Raw genomic sequence first — 18,703 nt, 5'->3', positions numbered from 1 at the left:
CTGGGAAGAAGATTTTTAAAGATTTACTCTATATATTCCTATGTAAAACTTCGACCCCCCATTGTGGCCCCACCCTACCCCTGGGGGTCATGAATTTCACAACTTTGAATCGACAATACCTGAGGATGCTTCCACACAAGTTTCAGCTTTCCTGGCTGATTAGTTTCTGAGAAGAAGATTTTTAAAGATTTACATTATATATTCCTATGTAAAACTTCGACCCCCCATTGTGGCCCCACCCTACCCCCGGGGGTCATGAATTTCACAACTTTGAATCTACATTACCTGAGGATGCTTCCACACAAGTTTCAGCTTTCCTGGCTGTTTAGTTTCTGAGAAGAAGATTTTTAAAGATTTATTCTATATATTCCTATGTAAAACTTCGACCCCCTATTGTGGCCCCACCCACCCCTGGGGGTAATGAATTTCACAACTTTGAAAATTTCTCGAAATTTTTCATTAATTTCTAATTATCTCCCCTTGAAAACGGGGAATTTGTGCCAAGTTTGGTTGAAATTGGCCCAGTAGTTCTTGAGAAGATGTTGAAAATGTGAAAAGTTTATGGACAGACAGACAGACAGACGGACAGACAGACGACAGACAAAATGTGATCAGAATAGCTCACTTGAGCTTTCAGCTCAGGTGAGCTAATAAAAACCTTGACGGGATATTGTTCGAGTACCTCAAGAAATAAATCTAAAAGCTGAGTCGCAAACTTTTTTATTTGCGCCTTCTACTTTATGTTTGCAATTCTTTTTATCTTAAGTCATTGTTTAATACACCAAAAAAAACAAGCATACCTGCAATCTCATACAATATCGGTACTCGGAAAATATATTGATCATGATTTATGAAATGGTTAGGTGATAAATTTATTTTCACATCTACTTGTATCGCTGTACAAACAATATTGTTCACAACACGCCAAACGATATACATATATGCTAGTGTCAAATCAACTTCTTACCTTCAGTTTTTACTGCTTTGAAATCAAAACTTATTAAGAGATAACGGGTCTCATGTTTTAATAATTTTTATTTCTTTCTCTGACAGATCTGACAGGGGAAAAATACTTAAAAATAAATGTATCACAAAACAAACCAAGATAGAATAAAGGGAAATGCTCGCAAACAATAAAACAGTACAATCAACTTCTAACATCTAGGGAAAATACAATACATTAGCATTTACTGGGGTACTACATGTTAATTCTCTTTGAAGACTACATGTTGCTAAGCCCCCATATATTTGGTTAAAGTTAATGTCCCTGGGTCCTTTCTTGGAAGAGACAAGTACTTTATAAAGAAAACCAGTAAATAAACATAATGCATATTTTTCTAAGTATTACAGCCCAAAAAATAAAATAAAATAAAATTACAACTCAATTATAACAAATACATACATGTATTGTAAGTCACATTATCTAACACAGCACATGGAATGGAAAAAGAGCAGGAGAAAACACTAAATGAAGTTTTGTTTGGATTGATACCACCTAACCATTGATATACTACTGCGTAAAGAGGTAACAGGGCAACATGATACAGCAAAAGCCATGAAGCTGAGAAATAAATGTATCGTATAAATAACTTTTCCTAGGAAAAAAAAGTTGTATAGAAGTCCTCATACACAGAACGGAAAACCTATAAAAAAAATACTGACTGTTCTAAAATTTCAACAAGTTAGGAAAATATACATATATATACATGTAAAATTAAAACTGATTGTATAATTGTTTGCATCATAGTCTGGTACATGTTAAATATGCCATTTGTCAAAAGTAAATGAATAAAAATTATCAAAATAAATGACACTGAAATCAACAGATTAAAATTGCTATCTTAATTTTCCATTTAATGCATGTAATCCTGATGGTAAAAAAACAACCCAGCAAACTCAGTTTAATGTAGGTTACTTGTTTTGAATTCATCCGTCTGGATTACAAAAATTACTGCTGTAGTGAATTTTACAAATAATACTGGATCTTAAAATGTGCAAGGTACATGTGTTTAAACTAAAAGTCTGGTTTTTACATCAAAGGTATTCAGAATATTTTCTAAAAAATCTGGGAACAACATTATTACTTGAGCTAAATTCACAACTTCCTCTTGAGATTTAGTTATGCATTCGTCGTCTGACTCTACATATAGTGAGGGAGAGTTAGAACAGCACACGCTTTGCCATTAATTCTGGTAGCAAAATGTTCCACAATTTCCATTTTGTCTTTCTCGGGGTCATACTTCTGCACATATTCTGACAAGTAATGCTCTCCCCCTATTCCCCCAACAATGAGAATGTCATTGTTCAACACACAGGATCCTGCCTCCCGAATATTGAATTTGGCCTTGCACACTGTCCATTGGTTGGCAATTGGACAATATTTCTCAATTTCTGTTATTGGAATAGGAAACCCATATGCATCTTCTATGTTTCCACCAATGACGTAGATTTTCTCCTGTACTTCCATCATCACATGATTAAGTCTGTTTTGCAACATTGGAGCTCGCTCTTCCCAAGTATCTTCCTCAGGACCATAAGCAAAGAGTTTTTTCCATGTTCCTGCAAAAACTTGTCCCCCTGACACGTAAATTTTCCCACTGCATACACATCCTGCATGTCCATAGACGTGGCGACTTAATGGCTGCCTCATTCCCCACTCATTGCTCATAATGTCATAGCACTCCACAGTGTGCATCACCTTGTTTTCATCCTGTCCCGCTATTGCGTAAAGCTTTGTTCCCAAAGCCAGCAAGACAAAGTCTTTTCTTGGTTCATTCATGGAGGCCAGCTCAAACCAGGTATCGAATCTCGGATCATATCTAAAACAGCGGGCCGTTGCTATGTCTGTGCTGCTTCCAGCCCCCTCGTATTTCCCCCCACAGGTGTACAAGAAGTTATCCACCACAGCCACTGATGGATTATATAGAGGCACAATAGCTTCTTTAAGATAACCTCTCTTGTTAGACTTGAAATTGAATGTCTCTAAATTTGAAGCATGGCACATGACAAGAACGGGCGTGTCAGAGCGGACCTGAGTTCTCTTGTTCTGGAGTAGCGGTTGCTTGCTGACAACGATGTGATAGTCCTTGGCTTCTGTAAGTAGACTGCTGCATTCAGGGTGCTGCTTCATGATGGAAACTTTACTGACCTTCTCAACAAGTTCTTCTCCAGACATCAGAGGGAGTTTGATATTTTGTATCAGTTTCGACACAAACTGCTCCCTTTCTGCTGGGTCGTACCGAATCCATTTCAACACAAGATTGAACAACATAAACTCTGATGTAACACGGAGACTGTTTTTTGCAAGAAGTTGTGATAATTGTACACTATTTAGAATTGAATACTGTTCAGACTCTGCCAATTCCTCAAAGTTGTGGAGCATAAATCGTGTCGACGCAAGATGCAAAGGTTCCAACGAATAAAGCTCAGCAATGTTCAGAATATCAACGCAGTTTTGGACAGAGATTGATGCTTCCAGATATTTGCTACAGAGATTCATTGCATCACTAACTTGTAAATGAGTTGCAGCAGATAGAACATCTTCAACATTTTGCGTGTTTAATTTGAGTTCTCCTGTGTATGCAAAGTCCACAATGATTCTCAAACCATTGGCTGTGATTCCTTTCAACTCGACAATTTTCTCCTTACATTCTTTCATGTTACTTGTCAACATTGCTTGAAAGTAATCACTGCATGCCACCATGACAATTTTATGAACGGCAAAGCTTTCGTCATCTGCTTTCAGTGTATAGTCACAGAGAAGGGATTTACGTCGCAAATCGTCAAGTCCCATCACAATTTTCTCAAAATGGTTTTGTGCTTTTAATGACATCTCCATCAAAGGTAGAATATTTTCTGGAATATTGTTGGGCATTTCAGCACCACTGGAGTGCTGGTGATGAAGCAGCTGACGAGCCACCTTTCTAGGTGATAATGGCATCCTACCTGAAAATATTTGTAAAAATTAAGAGGTTTTACAAAATAATATTTGTCAGATTTTGTTTTAACTCTAGGCTGAAGAACTAGAACACCTGAAAAACATTGTCCAGTAGAGCTGCAAGTACTACTCAATTGTAACAGGATAAGATAAATAATGACCAGCCAGATCAAACTGATGTGACTATCACACGTGATAGATTCAATGTGAACTCATACCAAAACTGATTGATACCCCAACAAACTCTTAACAAACAGAAACAATGCCAATGAAAACCCTGAAAAGAATATGAGTTGACTTAATACCATATACAGCGGTTTACATCAGGTGACACTGGATCTGTCTCTCTTAATATTTCTGTAATGCAGCTGTTCCAAGTAACAGTAGTCAGGTAATAACCATTCAATTAATGGAGTAGGTTAACTATACATTTTCCTGGCAAGTACATATCAAAATTTTAAAATTAAGATAAGCAAGGAAAATGTCAGATATTTCGGACTATACATATGATTCAATATATATGTAAAAGGTTAGGCTCGGTTACAGCTGTATGTTAGGGTTTGGGTTAGTTTAGGGTAAGGGTAACCATTGCAACAAATAAGACCAAATCAAAAGAACCCCCTTTGAATCATTTAAATGACTGTCACCACTGTAAACCTCTGTCATATAGGTCATATATAGAATAAGGCTGTAACCATTTATGATCCCCTGTGAAAAGGCTTGTCACCTCTGTTACCTTTTGTCACCAAAAGAATATAACTGTTACTGTCGTAACCTATTGTAACCAGAGCCTTGTTACTGGTTACAAATGAAATGGGGTAAATCTGACCATACTTCATCCACTGTCTACATTTCCTTTGTTTGAATTTCTTTAAAGCTATGTGTTTCTTGTATAAAGCATAACTGTAACATTTAAATATCATCACTACGGGTTATTTTCTTTACACTTACTTCACAGAGTATACCACTTCTGACTTTCTAAAAAAACAAAACACTTTGGCACAATGTTTTGATGGTTGAAAATTTACTGAAGGTCGAGTTCGATAAAATTTTATGCAAGCACAAAGACATCAGTTTAAGCCCTTTTAAAGAAAAAAATATGTATAGCATATCTTCAAACACAAGAGAATATCTTTTAAGGCAAAAATCTCTATGTTTTTCTTGTTGATTTTCCTTGCAATAAATGATTTATTTATCATCGGGTTCGAGGTACAAAACTTAAAAAAGTAAATAAAAATAAAAAAGCACGTAGTTTACCAACTGATCACGACTGTACTGCAGTAGGGGAATAATAACCTACATTTTGGAAAATTTTAATTATTTGTAATTATTTGCAGTTATTATTGGCTTATTATTACATTTTAGTGTCTTTTCAGGCAAACTGACGAACCCGGAAAATAAAAACAAAAACATCCAACCTAAGCTTCTGGCAAAAACTGAAACAGGCAATATTAATAAAACGCAGAAAAGTAAGTGTTAGCATGGTTAGTTTGCCGAGTTCATAGTTTCGCAAGTTTTATCCGAAAGAGGCATAATTATGTTTTACTCTTTGAAAACCTTTAACAAAATTTTAAAATAAGGGAGTGTCCAGTGGCTAGCTGGAGGCTCCACTATCAGTAGAGTGACTATTCTCTTTTGAGAAGTGGACAGGCATATGGATGTAGTTGGCCATTTACAATTTAAAAACTCAATACTGACAGCTAGATGTCACATGAAATTCCAAACTTTTGTTATTATCACTCTATTACATGCAACAAGTTTGACCGAAAAAGATGGGTGAATAACTTCAAGGCGTATAAAATCTCTATATGAGGATAGATAAGATACTATAAAATTAAAAAATTTAACCAATCTGATCATATTTTTTTCTAAATTTTTATTATTGGGGTTTATTTATATACTTCCTTAAAATGCTTGAAAATGAAGTCACTGTTTATATCATGATTCGTTTCTATTTATTTATAATGAATTATATATTTAAAAATAGAAGAAAATGCAACAGACGTCAAAATTCTGGACTACAAAATGTACCGTAAATGGAAACATCCTAATTGAAACCTTTCAAAGTCCACTGATTTCTAGTTTGGTTAAGTGTGCATGATAACAGAAATAAAATGTGTCATGTCATATCGCCTATACTTTGGTCATTTCCTGGGGTAAAATCTGGTCATGCACAAAAAAACTTCATTCTTCTGCTTCATTCTAACAGTATAAAAAACCTCTTTTAAGTATATATTCTATTGCACTTCTCATACTTAAGGTAAATTCCAAAAATTATTGAGCTAATGAATATTGTGATATTTAGTGGTCATTTAAATTTAATAAATAAAGCTATTACCCGGTAATTGAAGTCTTTCCAAATAATTTTTTAAAAGCATTTTCTCAACAGGATTTTATTAAAAAATAGTTAATAAATGGATTTGAACCAAGTACCTCTGCTGTACCATGCCAAACCTCTCAGATTTCATTGTTAGAGAATGCATACTAAATACATTTATTATATTTCACAGGCAATAATGAGTCAGCCCAGTAGATCTGGTCCTGTATCCAAAGTGGAGCTGAGAGTGGAATGTACTGGACTGAAGAAAAAGGATGAATTCTCCAAATCTGACCCATGTGCCGTTTTGTACATGCAGCAAAGGGGAACTAACTCCTGGAGTGAGGTATACAGCAATTAATACTAGTTAATGAAGATGCAGTGTAATTTTCTAACCCACATTATGTTTTATTGATTCCATTTGTTCTTAGATGGGAAGAACTGAGCAGATTAAGAACAACCATAATCCCAAGTTTGTCACACCCTTCACGGTGGACTATTTCTTTGAAGAAATTCAGAAGGTGAAAATTGAAGTCTACGACTTGGACAATGCGACCAGCAAATTGACCGATGACGACTTTCTTGGAAAAGTGGAATGCAACCTGGCACAGGTAATATGAAAAAATATCATCGTGTGTTACAATTAAGAAGACACAAAATTAAAGCTTTTATTTCTTTCTCCTTTCTTAATTCCTGGTATGCAGGAGTGAATATAGATTATAAAATTGAATATTTATTTATGCAAACAATGTAAATATGAGGAATAAGAAAAGGTTATAAACCCCACCCCCCTTTAAACTCTAGATCCGTGTCTGCAGTGTGTATAAAAATTTAATAATTACCGGTATGCATTGATTTCTTCACATTAACTGTGTAGGAATGATAAATAATGGACTCTGTAATTTGAATCAAATTTAGACTTCACTTTTGAGAGGGATTAAAAAAACGGAAATTTTATTTACTTCAGATTGTTTCACGCAATCCATTTTCTGCTCCTTTGGAAAAGACAGATGGAAAACCAATTGGAGGTTCCCTGATTTATGTAAGGATTGTTTAAAATATATTTTATGGTTAATATATCAAAATTAAAATTCATATCTGCATGCTTTTACAAAAAGTTTTGAACTACATACAGAAGACTTTTTATTATTGAGAAACCACAGGTGGGTTTTCATAAGAACATTTTAACACAAATATTTGAGAATTGTGTGCTTTTTAACTTACAGAAAATTATGTGTATAAGTATCAGCAATGGGAGTTTATCATTACCCGTAATTTGTTATACTTATCCAAATCATATTCAGAGGTTAAATGAGATTGCAATGTATTTATCTCCCTTTTGTTTGAGATTTTTTTAATCTTTATTTTTTTAATGTGTCCACAAATTGTATCAAATTGAAAGTTAAACAGCTTTCTTGTAGGTAAGGTCTGAAGAAGTGAGAGAAGGAGGTGAGATGGTCTTTCTCCACATTGGAGCCACAAAAGTAGACAACAAGGTACCTTTTGGAGTTCATGTCAATATATGCACTAATGAATTGTGGAATCTTCAGAAATCATGGTCTCAGGGATCTATTTTTCTTGGTTTTCATGGGAACTCCTCAGCCTTAATTGAACATTCTCAGCAAAGAGTGGACATACAGTGGATCTGTTCATTATTCAAACAAGCAAATCCACAAAATTATGTACCCATTAACTTGACAAAATTTTTTAATTCTATGTACTTGATCAACCAAGAATTTAATTATTTCACTAAACATGTAATCTTACTGTTCTGCAAGATGTATAGCATGAAGGAGAAGGGACAATTTGAGAATTATTAGAATTTAGTTCATGTGAAAATGTTCCCATGTGTTTTGGAGTGAATACGCAGTACAGTTTTTCCCATTTCTTTAAATGACTTTAGTGAGTTACTTGGATATGTATTAAGTTTAATATACATGTATCCTTTTCTGATGCACAGCATTTTCAGCATCTCAAGGGACCTTCTATTTTTTGTGTTGCAGGATTTCATGGGGAAGTCGGACCCATTCCTAGAGATATCCAGACAAGCATCGGATGGGAGCTGGCAGGTGGTACATAGAACAGAGGTCAGTCCAACAAGTATACTGTACTTATGTTTCATACAGAAATCACGGCACATGTACATGATGTAATATAAGGAATTGATATCAAACTTAACACAGCAGTTGACATTACATTGTTTTGATGATAACAGTGTGCCCTTTTACCTGAATATCCTTACCAGTTTGACTTCAGGGTCACTGCCAACTTGAAAAATAGACTAGTCCTCTTGGAACTTGTACCTTGACAATTTTCATTCTTTTTTAAAGTACAATCATCTTATAGGTAAATAATATATCAGTTATTGGTAGACTATTTGCAAGTTAATGTTAATGTGTTTTGATTAATAAAGGTTTGCAAAAATACACTAAACCCAGTGTGGAGACCATTTCAAGTGGCAGTTCAAGCTTTGTGTGGAGGAAACAAGACCCAGCAGATTCAGGTCTGTTAGAACAGTACACAAAAGTAATACATGTACTGTGTTGCTTGGTGTTCTACATAATTGATGCACTGATTTTATTTCAGTAACTATGCCTGTTTTTGTGTATAATAGTTCAGCTGCAGTGACCATGATAGTGATGGATCCCATGATTTGATTGGCTCCTTTACAACTACTATTGCAGAATTGGAGCAAGCTGCAGCAACTGGAAAAGAGGTATTTGCATGTTTTGAATAATGAATTTTATGTGAGCCATGTATTGTTGAATAATAAACAAAAGAAATCAGGAATATTTTCGCCCCGTGTTAATTTTGCCCTTCTACACTTTTGCCCTGTCTTAACTTCACACAGACACAGCCTTGCTAATAGAGATAACTCTGTCTTGTAACACTTTACTCAGTCTTAAATTTGGCCAATAACAACTAGGGTAAAAGGGGTGAAAATAAAACGGGTGTGAATATTTCCCTGTATACAGTTATGTACAGTATTAATCAATCGCTCTTCCTCTGGATTCTTGGTGTATTAAGCTCATTTTCTGTACTCTTGCTGTGTTTTTTATTTTCAGCTACAATTTCCATTTATCAATCCAAAAAAGAGCTACAAGAAAAGCAAAACAAACTCTGGAGTGGCTCACATGACAGAAGTCAGGGTAAATACACTTAATATATACACTTATTTTCATTCACATTTAGTAGAAGTACAATTACCTGTAAATAGACTAACACATGAAACAGGTACATTTTATTATAATATTTCATTTATAGCATATCTATAATACAATTACTACAATATTATTAGAAAATGTCAACACAGTTACTCGATCTCTTTCTTTTTCTTTTAGATTTTCAGACAACCAAACTTTTTGGAGTTCATTTATGGAGGCATGCAGATAAATTTCACAGCAAGTGCATCTTTGTGACAATTTAAAGAAGATTTTTAAAATTTTGGCTTGAATATTGATGAATTTAGCTACATAATCTCATCAGATTCTGGATAATATGGAAATATATCATTTTGTAGGTAGGTGTCGATTTTACGGGATCTAATGGCGAACCCTCCAGACCAGATTCTCTTCATTACATTGATCCCTCGGGTCAAAGGCCGAACCAGTATATGCATGCCATCCAGGCTGTAGGATCAGTCTGCCAGGAATATGACACGTGAGAAAATAAGGTCGTCTGGTTTTTCACTTTCGGCAAATGTGAAATTCATATGAAAAATTATGAATAATATGTAGAAAGGTCAGCAACTGATAAATGTATCTGTGCTCCATTTATTAAGTCAAGGATAGCAGCTCAGTATTTTGAATTAAACAGAAGAAATGATTTGATAGAGATCATTGATTTTATTTACACAAATGAATTACCAGTATATTTTCATCTATAGTGACAAACTTTTCCCAGCATTGGGCTTTGGAGCAAAGCTTCCAGATGGAAATATTTCAATGGAGTTTGCTTTAAATTTCAACCCAGCAAATCCATATTGTGCAGGTACTCCATAAGTTCTGATTATTGTAAATGTATTATTTTTGGTGTGTATGATGTTTAGTGATTCAGAATATTAGTTTTTGAAAAGTTGGCATGGATTTTAATTAGCCTATTCCTGAATGTGACTATTCTTATACATATATGCATGGCATTTAGTGATGTACTTGATTTAGTGGAAGTCGCATTTCACCAAAGGGGCTAAGTAGAATACACAGTCAAATGTTGTACGTTTACAGTATATTCAAAATGATGTTATCAAGTTTTGAAATTTATGTGTACGTGTAATTATAGGGAATTTTCTTTTTCTCCAGGAATAAATGGTGTGGTTGAGGCTTACAAGTATGCAATTCAGAATGTACAACTATGGGGTCCCACCAATGTGGCTCCCATCATCTACCATGTGGCCAGGTTTGCTGAGCAGGCCCAGAAAGAAGAGGCTGAAAAAGGAGCACATGTTTGTATTCTTTCCCTAGGTTGTTAAATGGGCATGGTCCTAATTTGAGCTGAAAATATTCAAATTTTATATTTTGAACCCCCATTCCATAAAATGGCCGGGGGCTTATAGTGTTACCATGTTCCGTTTTTCTTTCATCATTAAATTTTCATTCATTATCTCAGCAACAGTTGCACACATTCAACTCAAATTTAATATATGGATACATATACACATGTACTTACATGTAGTGTGTTTATTGCAGGCCTACTATGTGCTGCTTCTTCTGACTGATGGCATCATCACAGACATGGACCAGACTCGGGACGCCATTGTCTATGCCTCGGGTCTGCCCATGTCCCTCATTATTGTGGGGGTGGGGGAGGCAGACTTCAGTGACATGAACTTCCTGGACGGGGATAATGGAGTCCTGAAGGGGGCCAACGGCAGACCAGCTCTGAGGGACATCGTCCAGTTTGTGCCCTTTAGGGATTATCAGTCTTCTGCAGTAAGAATATTGTTTTTGTTGATATAAAGGATACTAGTATTTAATTATAAAAGTTTGTCTCTAGAAGTCTCGAGTTTTAGTTCATAGTGTAAATATATGCATGCAACGTACCCCCAAAATAAATTATTATGGCTATTTTAGCTCAATTTTACATTTTGAATAAACTGAGTTACTGGTATTCCCCTTTGCAAATCTTGCAGTAAGACAGTCTTTCGCTACATATTTTTAATTTTTGGTGTGGAAAAAACCTAAAAATAATATTTTTGGGGGACTTAGTATGCTACCTGTACACCAATAGAAGAGCTATTCTTACAAAACTTTGGACTTTTGCATGGTTGAAGTAAAAGTCAAGTTCTGACAAGCTTAAAATAAGTTTAATTTTTATAAAGGGATATGTATGACCTGTTTTGTATCTTTAAAAATTATTCCATGTGTACCTATTAATTTTAATGTACATCAAAAAACTGAATGCAATTTGTAAAAGATAGGGAAAAATGATTGCTGTAATTACTACAGCAATTATTTTATCATAATGCAAGTCTACAATTGTACCTGGTAACTCTTTCATGCCTCTCTGTGCCTGGGCCATTGATGAAATTTTAAAATAATTCTGTATTTTATACATGTACCAGCAGTACTCTGATCTAGAATTATCAGGTACTGAAGGCCTTTTAAAGTATTGATATATGTATTTTACTGGTATGTTAGGACCATGTCCATCACTGATTTTTTTCTTTGATTTTGACAGTTTGCTGGAGCAGATTTGGCCCGACAAGTCTTGGCGGAAGTTCCACAGCAAGTAGTCAATTATTTTACAATGAGACGCATCACTCCAAACCAACGACGAATTACTGCTGGTGATCCTAGCCAACAGCTTGCTTAAGAATTCTCATGAACTTGCCTTTACACATCTACATGTGTTTAATTCTTGATAATTTTTATTTTGCTACATTTTTAAAATATGGAGTATTTGTTGAATTTAACAGGGTTTTTTTTAATTTGCTATTTTTCAGTACATGTAGTCTGTTAGTATATTTGTACACAGCCTGTTTATTTGAAATTATATGATCAAAGTGCAATAGTTTATACATTTTTGGTGCTTTCCTATTTTATAAGGGGATAACATTCATTCTGTTCAAGAACATAAAGCAATGAAATTATTTGATTTCAATCTTATGTGTTCATCCATGTATAATTTAGAATTCTATTCGAATTTATAATGCTTCCTTTTACATTACATTCATTAAGGTGGTATGGGACATATGTCAAGATTAATGTGGATTAAACTACATTATAATTAAGATACCCTCACGAGTTTAGAATTTTCAAATTTTACAATACATGTAGTTTATAACCAAAAAATTTGTTTTAAAAATTTGTGAAACTTAAAGGTAAAAATTTTAAAATCCCCCGCAGGATTCAAACTTATGTCTTGAAGATTTGTAGTGAACTCTCTAACCCACTGCGCTACGCTGTTAGGTAACAATTTTTGGAAAGAAACTATCAATGAAATTACACTTTATTTTATTGTTTATTTCAATAAATAGTACATCACAACATGGAGGTTTCCCATACCACCTTAATTAAGTGCATGGCTTTTGAAATGTTTCAAACCTCATGGATCTTAAGATGTCCTTTGCTTGATATCTTAACTATGCACTTGTCAGTATGGTAGGTTGTCTGCTAGATGCCAGATGAAGCAATTTATACACAGAAAAATCTGTCAAGACCATGCCTCCCTCCCTCAGTTCCTGCCCTATTTGATAGTTGAACTAGTTTTCAGACACTACATGATAAACTGAATACAGGTAGTTCAGATGAAGTCATGAAAAATGAGTGAAAGAGTAGATGAAGAACACAGATGATTATCTTTCATATTTTGTCCACCCAGTGTATGCAGTATATGACTGCATTTATAATGTACATGTAACTGTACATTGGAGGGACCTCAAATTTCATACGATGAAAAACTGTACAGGATTGTATGAAAGCATATAAATGAGGTGAAAGGTTATTGGTTATGGTTAAATTTTATACACATATTCTCTTTTCATATTCATGTTGATCCATTTATATCTCGTCTTTTGCAGCAATTTTAGAGCTTACTTTATATATTTTACCGTATATGTTGTCTACAGCTGTATAGTTCATGTAATATTTATGACATATCATGTATTTTATTATTTTACAGTAAAGAGATGAAACAAAAACTCATTATTACTTTGACCAAGTTATTGCTTTGATTTCAACATTACACATTCATCTTGTTTTACAAGAGGCCCAGGGGCCACATGGCTCACCTGAGCAACAGTGGCCATAACTGTTATCAAATTGCAGCTCTGTGGTATAATAGATATAGGATCTCTCATGATTTGTGATGGTATATGATTTTTATCCAAGGAGTTGTGTGTTTTCTATCCCCGAGCCTTGGCAATAAAATCAAAGAGCATGCCTCCCTCAAATCAAAGGTTTACAGTTAATTTTACAGTTTTTAATACCATTTGCAATTTGTTTATCACTTTTTACCAAGTATTTTGTTAATCCCAACTTTTTCTGTAAAATTATAATTGTAAGCCGCACAACACATCTACAAAACATCAACAACTTTACGCATGGAAAAAAAGTTCTTTGAATTTTAACAGACATTTCATTTTCGAACATTTTTTATGAATTCATGACAAATAACTGAAACAACATTAAATGTTTCAAATTTACATCTCAACACCCTTCAACTGAATTAATTATTTACTTTTTCATTCTACGTCAATCAACTGCCTTAACCTACGTCATGTTTAATTATGATGTCACGTGGCGTAAGAACACACAGTGGAATATCAAAAATTTATCCCATGAGTGATATATTGAGATAAACATGTGATAAATACAAAATATCTTTACAGTTAAGTAAAGTAGATCTTATTTTAAACAATCTTCGATTGTTTTCCTGACATCTATTCTTATCTTTAACATTAAGCCTCTTTTTTTTGCTTTAGTTTTTGAGAAGAAGATAATTAAGGTCTTCCGTTTCAACAGAAGACCTTATTGTTATTGCTTTGTTTCTTTTCCTCTATTATTATATTCTTTTTCTGTAAGGTTTTCTCAAAAACGCTTCAGCCGATTTTCATGAAACTTTCAGAACTTACTGTAGACAAAATTTGCAAGAAACTGGTTGATCATTTATTTGATCGTCACTTCCGGTCCCGAGATGTTTTTGTTTGTGGCTTATTTTTTTCATAAATTCTGAAAGATTAAACTTTCAAGTTTTCAGGTATGACAGAGAGTCTCCAGTCGCAGTGTCTCTCGCATATCCGAACGTCCGCCGACACTTCCGGATGTCACCGGAAGAAAATGGACTTGTGCCCAGGCGACCCGGGTTCAGTCCCCGAGTGCCGAATGTTTTTGTCCTTAATTGCGTTAAGATTTATGATTTTATATTTGAAATGATAGATTTTACTTATTTTCAATTTCATTTTATCAAAAATCACAATAATAGCGACTTTTTAATGTATAATTTAAGTATAATTTTATGTCTATTGAAATTTTTATAGAGGGTTAAATGGAATTTGATGACGGGTTAGAAATGATAGAAAAGAACAACTATCACTATAGTCTACTTTATGGTGCACTCAAACGGAAGACTTTTCGTTGCTCGCAGCGAGCCTCTAGTTTTTCTTTATTTTTTCATATGCAAAAATTCAACACTCAGTGTGCCCCCATTTTCTCACAGGGATCATAATTTGAACAAACTTGAATCTACACTATCAGAGGGTGCTACCATGTAAGTTTCAGCTCTTCTGGTTAAATTAATGGATTTTGAGAAGATTTTAAAAGATATTTTTTCTATTTATTCTTATGTAAAAATTCAAGACCCATTGTGGCCTCATACTAGCTGCAATAATGTAGCCATCACCAATTTTTTTTATTGGGGGGGGGGGGGGGGTAGGGGGGGGGGGGGGGCTACAACTCCATAGGATCTCAGTAATGGTGCCAATTTCAGCTCATGACATAAACTTTTTCGTGTATGTCAACAACGCATTCTAAGGGAAGTCTAACATTAAAACGATCTTTTCAGACCGAAGTCAGTCGCATTAAATAAATAATTTTGCACATTACGGAGATCCTATGGAATTGTAGCCCTCTCCAGTAAACATCAGATATAAAAAATCTGAGAGGACCACATTATGGAAGCTAGCCTCATTCTACCCTTGGGGATCGTAAATTTAAACCAACTTGAATCTATTCTGACTGCAAGAGGATGCTTTCACACACCAAGTTTCAGCTCTTCTGGCCAAACGGTTTTTGAAAAGAAGACTTAAAAAAGCGCGAACAAATTTTCAGCAATAATACAATTATTTCATCTCAAAAGAGAGCATGGTCGTTCATTTTAACAAATATGAATCCCTTTCTGACACCAGGAATGTTCTGTGATAAGTTTAGTGAAAATTGACCCAGTGGTACTGGAGAAGAAGGAAAAAAAGTGAAAAATTATAGATGGACAGACAGATGGACAAACAAACAGATAGACGCATGACATTAAGTAATCAGAAAAGCACACTAGCTTAAGCTTTTAGCTCAGGTGAGCTAAAAAACTATTTAAAGGTTTAAATATTTGTTTCGATTAAGACATTTTTTGCAAATTAGGTTTTGCAAAAATTATCACCCTGTGATTAATAAAAAAGGGTGTACATGTACTAGGTGCTTTGTTATACATTTGTTTTTAGAAATTTGGTTAAGATAGCTTACTACATCAGACCCCGGGCCATAAAACTTCGACAAGCTCACTTTAGATCTCAGTCTCACTTTTCCATTATATTTTTTTTTTAGCTGGGGGGGGGGGGGGGAGGCTTATGCTATACCCTCGGTGTCAGCATTGTCGTCCGGACCTGGTAAAAGTTTTTGTTATTACTTAGTTATTACTTGTCCTATCTTTACCAAACTTGCATGGATGATGCATCTGGACCTACTTACGGACTTGAAAGACTTAATTGGATGCTGAATCTTCACAGACCATGAGTTTCAGATGCCGGAGAAGGTTAATGTTTTTGGAGCAGTTTAAAGTTTTTGGTGCAGGTGCCCTTTGATAGCAATTTAATATATACGAAAATAATATTACAGATTAATATAGAGATAGCAATTCATATCATTGTACATCTTTTTTCGTAGTGTTCTGTTTTCTCAACCTCCTATAGATCTTGTTATAGGTGAACCTGAAATGATCAAACACTTTTAATTATTTATTTTAACCTTCACAACATCTACTACATCGAGTTTTGGACTAATGAACCTTCGAAGTACTGGACCTTCGAATTAATGAACCTTCGGGCTACTGGGCAGACCCCGTGGTGAGCCACCTTAATTGCTCATAGGGCTATTTTAATAAGAGGAATGTGTCAAAATAGTCTAAAATTAGAAAAGAAAAAAAAACAAGTATAGAATATAGAAAAAAAGTTATATCAAGTTTACATTAAATCCAGGCACGTAGCATCGTTTTTGAAAGTGGGGAGGGGGGGGGGGCAGACCCATCCAAAACATCTTGACAAGCAGTATGAAAAAAAGGTTACTTTCCAAAATCCTGAAAATCCTAATCCGGGGGGGGGGGGGTTATACCTTTTACCTTCAATTTCACTGATTATTCCTTATTTTCATATCAATTTTTTACATGGTCCCATAAAAGTGGGGGGGGGGGGGGGGGCACCATGTAATTTCAATTTATTGTATGTAAATTTAAGAAAAATCTTTGCTGTGCAAATAAAACCTCACAGTGGCTCGGTTGTCAGACACTGAAATTTATAACAATTTATTCCCGAATAAAAAAAAATGTGTATCATATGTACATATATAAAAAAAAATACTTTAGTTTTTTTTATGTACATATGATACACATTTTTTAAAACGACGATAAAGGGCGATTTTAACGGCGGATTTTATTTCTATACCATAGAGCATATATTGAATGACCATTTATGTATATATTTTTTATTCGGGAATAAATTGTTATAAATTTCAGTGTCTGACAACCAAGCCCCTGGGCAAATCAAAGTACTGAAAGTACTGAGAGACGGAGGCATCATTGCGGAGGAGATTAATCTAATAATTCCAAGTATTGAAGTACCGACGGGAGTTGATTTCATTGATTGATATTTATCTTAAAATCAACGATATGCAATTTTGCATGCCAAGTAGTCTCTTATCCGTAATTGAATAACGCATATTTTCATAATATGAATTTTTGGGCCTTTCCGACAATTCTAAAAATTCTAGGAAAACATCATATGAATCATGTTGCGTAATATTTTAAGATAGAATAAATTCCATCAAACCATGTATCAGTAATGTAAATATTTCTGGAAAATTATATGGGTCAAAGCAATATTTAACTATAATAATATTTAATGCTTTAGAATGCATTACAACGAATTTATCGATTCTTTTGGAGAACAAAGTCTTTTCAGCGGCGATGATCTGGGGTTAGGTCCAAACTGTTTCACTTCCGGTTTGCCAGAGTGACTGCATAGGAGAATTGATAGAAATCAACTCCCAAAATTAATAATGGTTTTTTCTTCTTCAAATTTTAAGGTATAAAAGGTTTAGAGTATCAATTAAGAGTTTGCAATACTAAATACTACAGGACAGAAACTACTTTGCTAACCATATCCATGCTCTTTTATGGAATATGCAAAAGCAAATTACAGACAAAAAATATTTTGTTAGTTAGTACTATACCTAATGATTCACAATATATACTAAAATTTATGATATATAATCAATAAAAACTTTTGAACAGCGAACTTTTTTCATCTGAAAAAATCGTTCATGCTTAAAAACCCCTGATGTTACATGTAGGTAATATATGCATGATCTCAATCTCGCATAGTTATTGTGCAGAAGCTTTTCAAAAAGTTATGGAGATGAAATATTTATATAAAAGAGACACTACAGCTCATTTTACTCAATTTAGCTCAAAATTACCGTTTAATCATTTCAGGCGGTCCAAAAAGTAAACATTGCTAGCTCAGCCTTTTGATCAACAGCTTAGAGCATCAACTGTAAACATTTCATCGTGACTTTCTGCAAGGGATGGAAATATTACGAATTTATTTAGATTTTACTTGTGGTGTAAACAATATTTTAGAGATATAAATTTAGAATTTCGGAAAAAAATTTAACACGCAATTGCGAGCTCTATTTTGCTGTAAAAAGATTCAATTTTTCAGTATATGCACGACTTCTATTTTTTTCATCTATGTTTAAAAAAGGAAATATCGAAGATGAAGAAAATTCGCTCTAATATCTCTGTAAAGCTAAATCTAAAATAATATACCGCGGTAGATCTTGTAATACCCAATACTTCTCTTTTAAAAGAAAATATGTACATTCTGTCAAATGTTTTTACACTTTTTTTACGCGAAATTCTCTTATCAGCTTGCAAAAACACACTGGCTCCCCAACTTACTTTGAAATCGACAGCGCTGGCCAGACAATGCAGGATTAACCAAGCTTCACAGCACGTGGCCTGGGTAC

General features: G+C 34.3%; 2 protein-coding genes across 4 annotated transcripts; one reads left to right on the top strand and one right to left on the bottom strand.

The window, feature by feature from the left end:
- Positions 1-1,017: 1,017 nt before the first annotated feature.
- Positions 1,018-5,021, bottom strand: LOC105338309 (kelch-like protein 13). The gene is made up of 2 exons (XM_034481686.2): positions 4,889-5,021; positions 1,018-3,945 (listed from the first exon to the last, which is right to left on the bottom strand). Exon 2 carries the CDS (start codon positions 3,938-3,940, stop codon positions 2,141-2,143), a length of 1,800 nt encoding a protein of 599 aa, XP_034337577.2. The 5' UTR covers positions 3,941-3,945; positions 4,889-5,021; the 3' UTR covers positions 1,018-2,140.
- Positions 5,022-5,143: 122 nt separating this feature from the next.
- LOC105324811 (copine-3) lies at positions 5,144-13,396 on the top strand. Of its 3 annotated transcripts, none has more exons than XM_011423998.4 (16): positions 5,144-5,217; positions 5,314-5,406; positions 6,448-6,600; positions 6,686-6,865; positions 7,222-7,296; positions 7,676-7,750; positions 8,258-8,341; positions 8,668-8,757; positions 8,869-8,970; positions 9,320-9,403; positions 9,596-9,655; positions 9,775-9,914; positions 10,141-10,244; positions 10,553-10,695; positions 10,940-11,182; positions 11,931-13,396. In XM_011423998.4, the coding sequence occupies exons 3-16, from the start codon at positions 6,454-6,456 to the stop codon at positions 12,063-12,065; spliced, it is 1,662 nt and encodes a 553-aa protein (XP_011422300.3). In that variant the 5' UTR covers positions 5,144-5,217; positions 5,314-5,406; positions 6,448-6,453; the 3' UTR covers positions 12,066-13,396. The 3 variants fall into 3 exon arrangements, with proteins under 3 accessions (XP_011422300.3, XP_011422299.3, XP_065935480.1); XM_011423997.4 differs by having other exon boundaries at positions 5,183-5,217; positions 5,303-5,406; XM_066079408.1 differs by lacking the exon at positions 5,144-5,217 and having other exon boundaries at positions 5,239-5,406.
- Positions 13,397-18,703: the final 5,307 nt, after the last annotated feature.

This window comes from Magallana gigas, chromosome 3 (assembly GCF_963853765.1).
Source record: "Magallana gigas chromosome 3, xbMagGiga1.1, whole genome shotgun sequence".
Classification (NCBI taxonomy): Eukaryota; Metazoa; Mollusca; class Bivalvia; order Ostreida; family Ostreidae; genus Magallana; species Magallana gigas.
This window is presented reverse-complemented; position numbering and strand designations above follow the sequence as displayed.

Coding starts and splice junctions, on each gene's coding strand:
- LOC105338309 (XM_034481686.2), bottom strand. CDS start 3,940: ATGCCATTATCACCTAGAAAGGTGGCTCGTCAGCTGCTTCATCACCAG.
- LOC105324811 (XM_011423998.4), top strand. CDS start 6,454: ATGAGTCAGCCCAGTAGATCTGGTCCTGTATCCAAAGTGGAGCTGAGA. Junction 6,866..7,221: donor TGGAATGCAACCTGGCACAG/GTAATATGAAAA, acceptor TATTTACTTCAG/ATTGTTTCACGCAATCCATT. Junction 11,183..11,930: donor GGGATTATCAGTCTTCTGCA/GTAAGAATATTG, acceptor TGATTTTGACAG/TTTGCTGGAGCAGATTTGGC.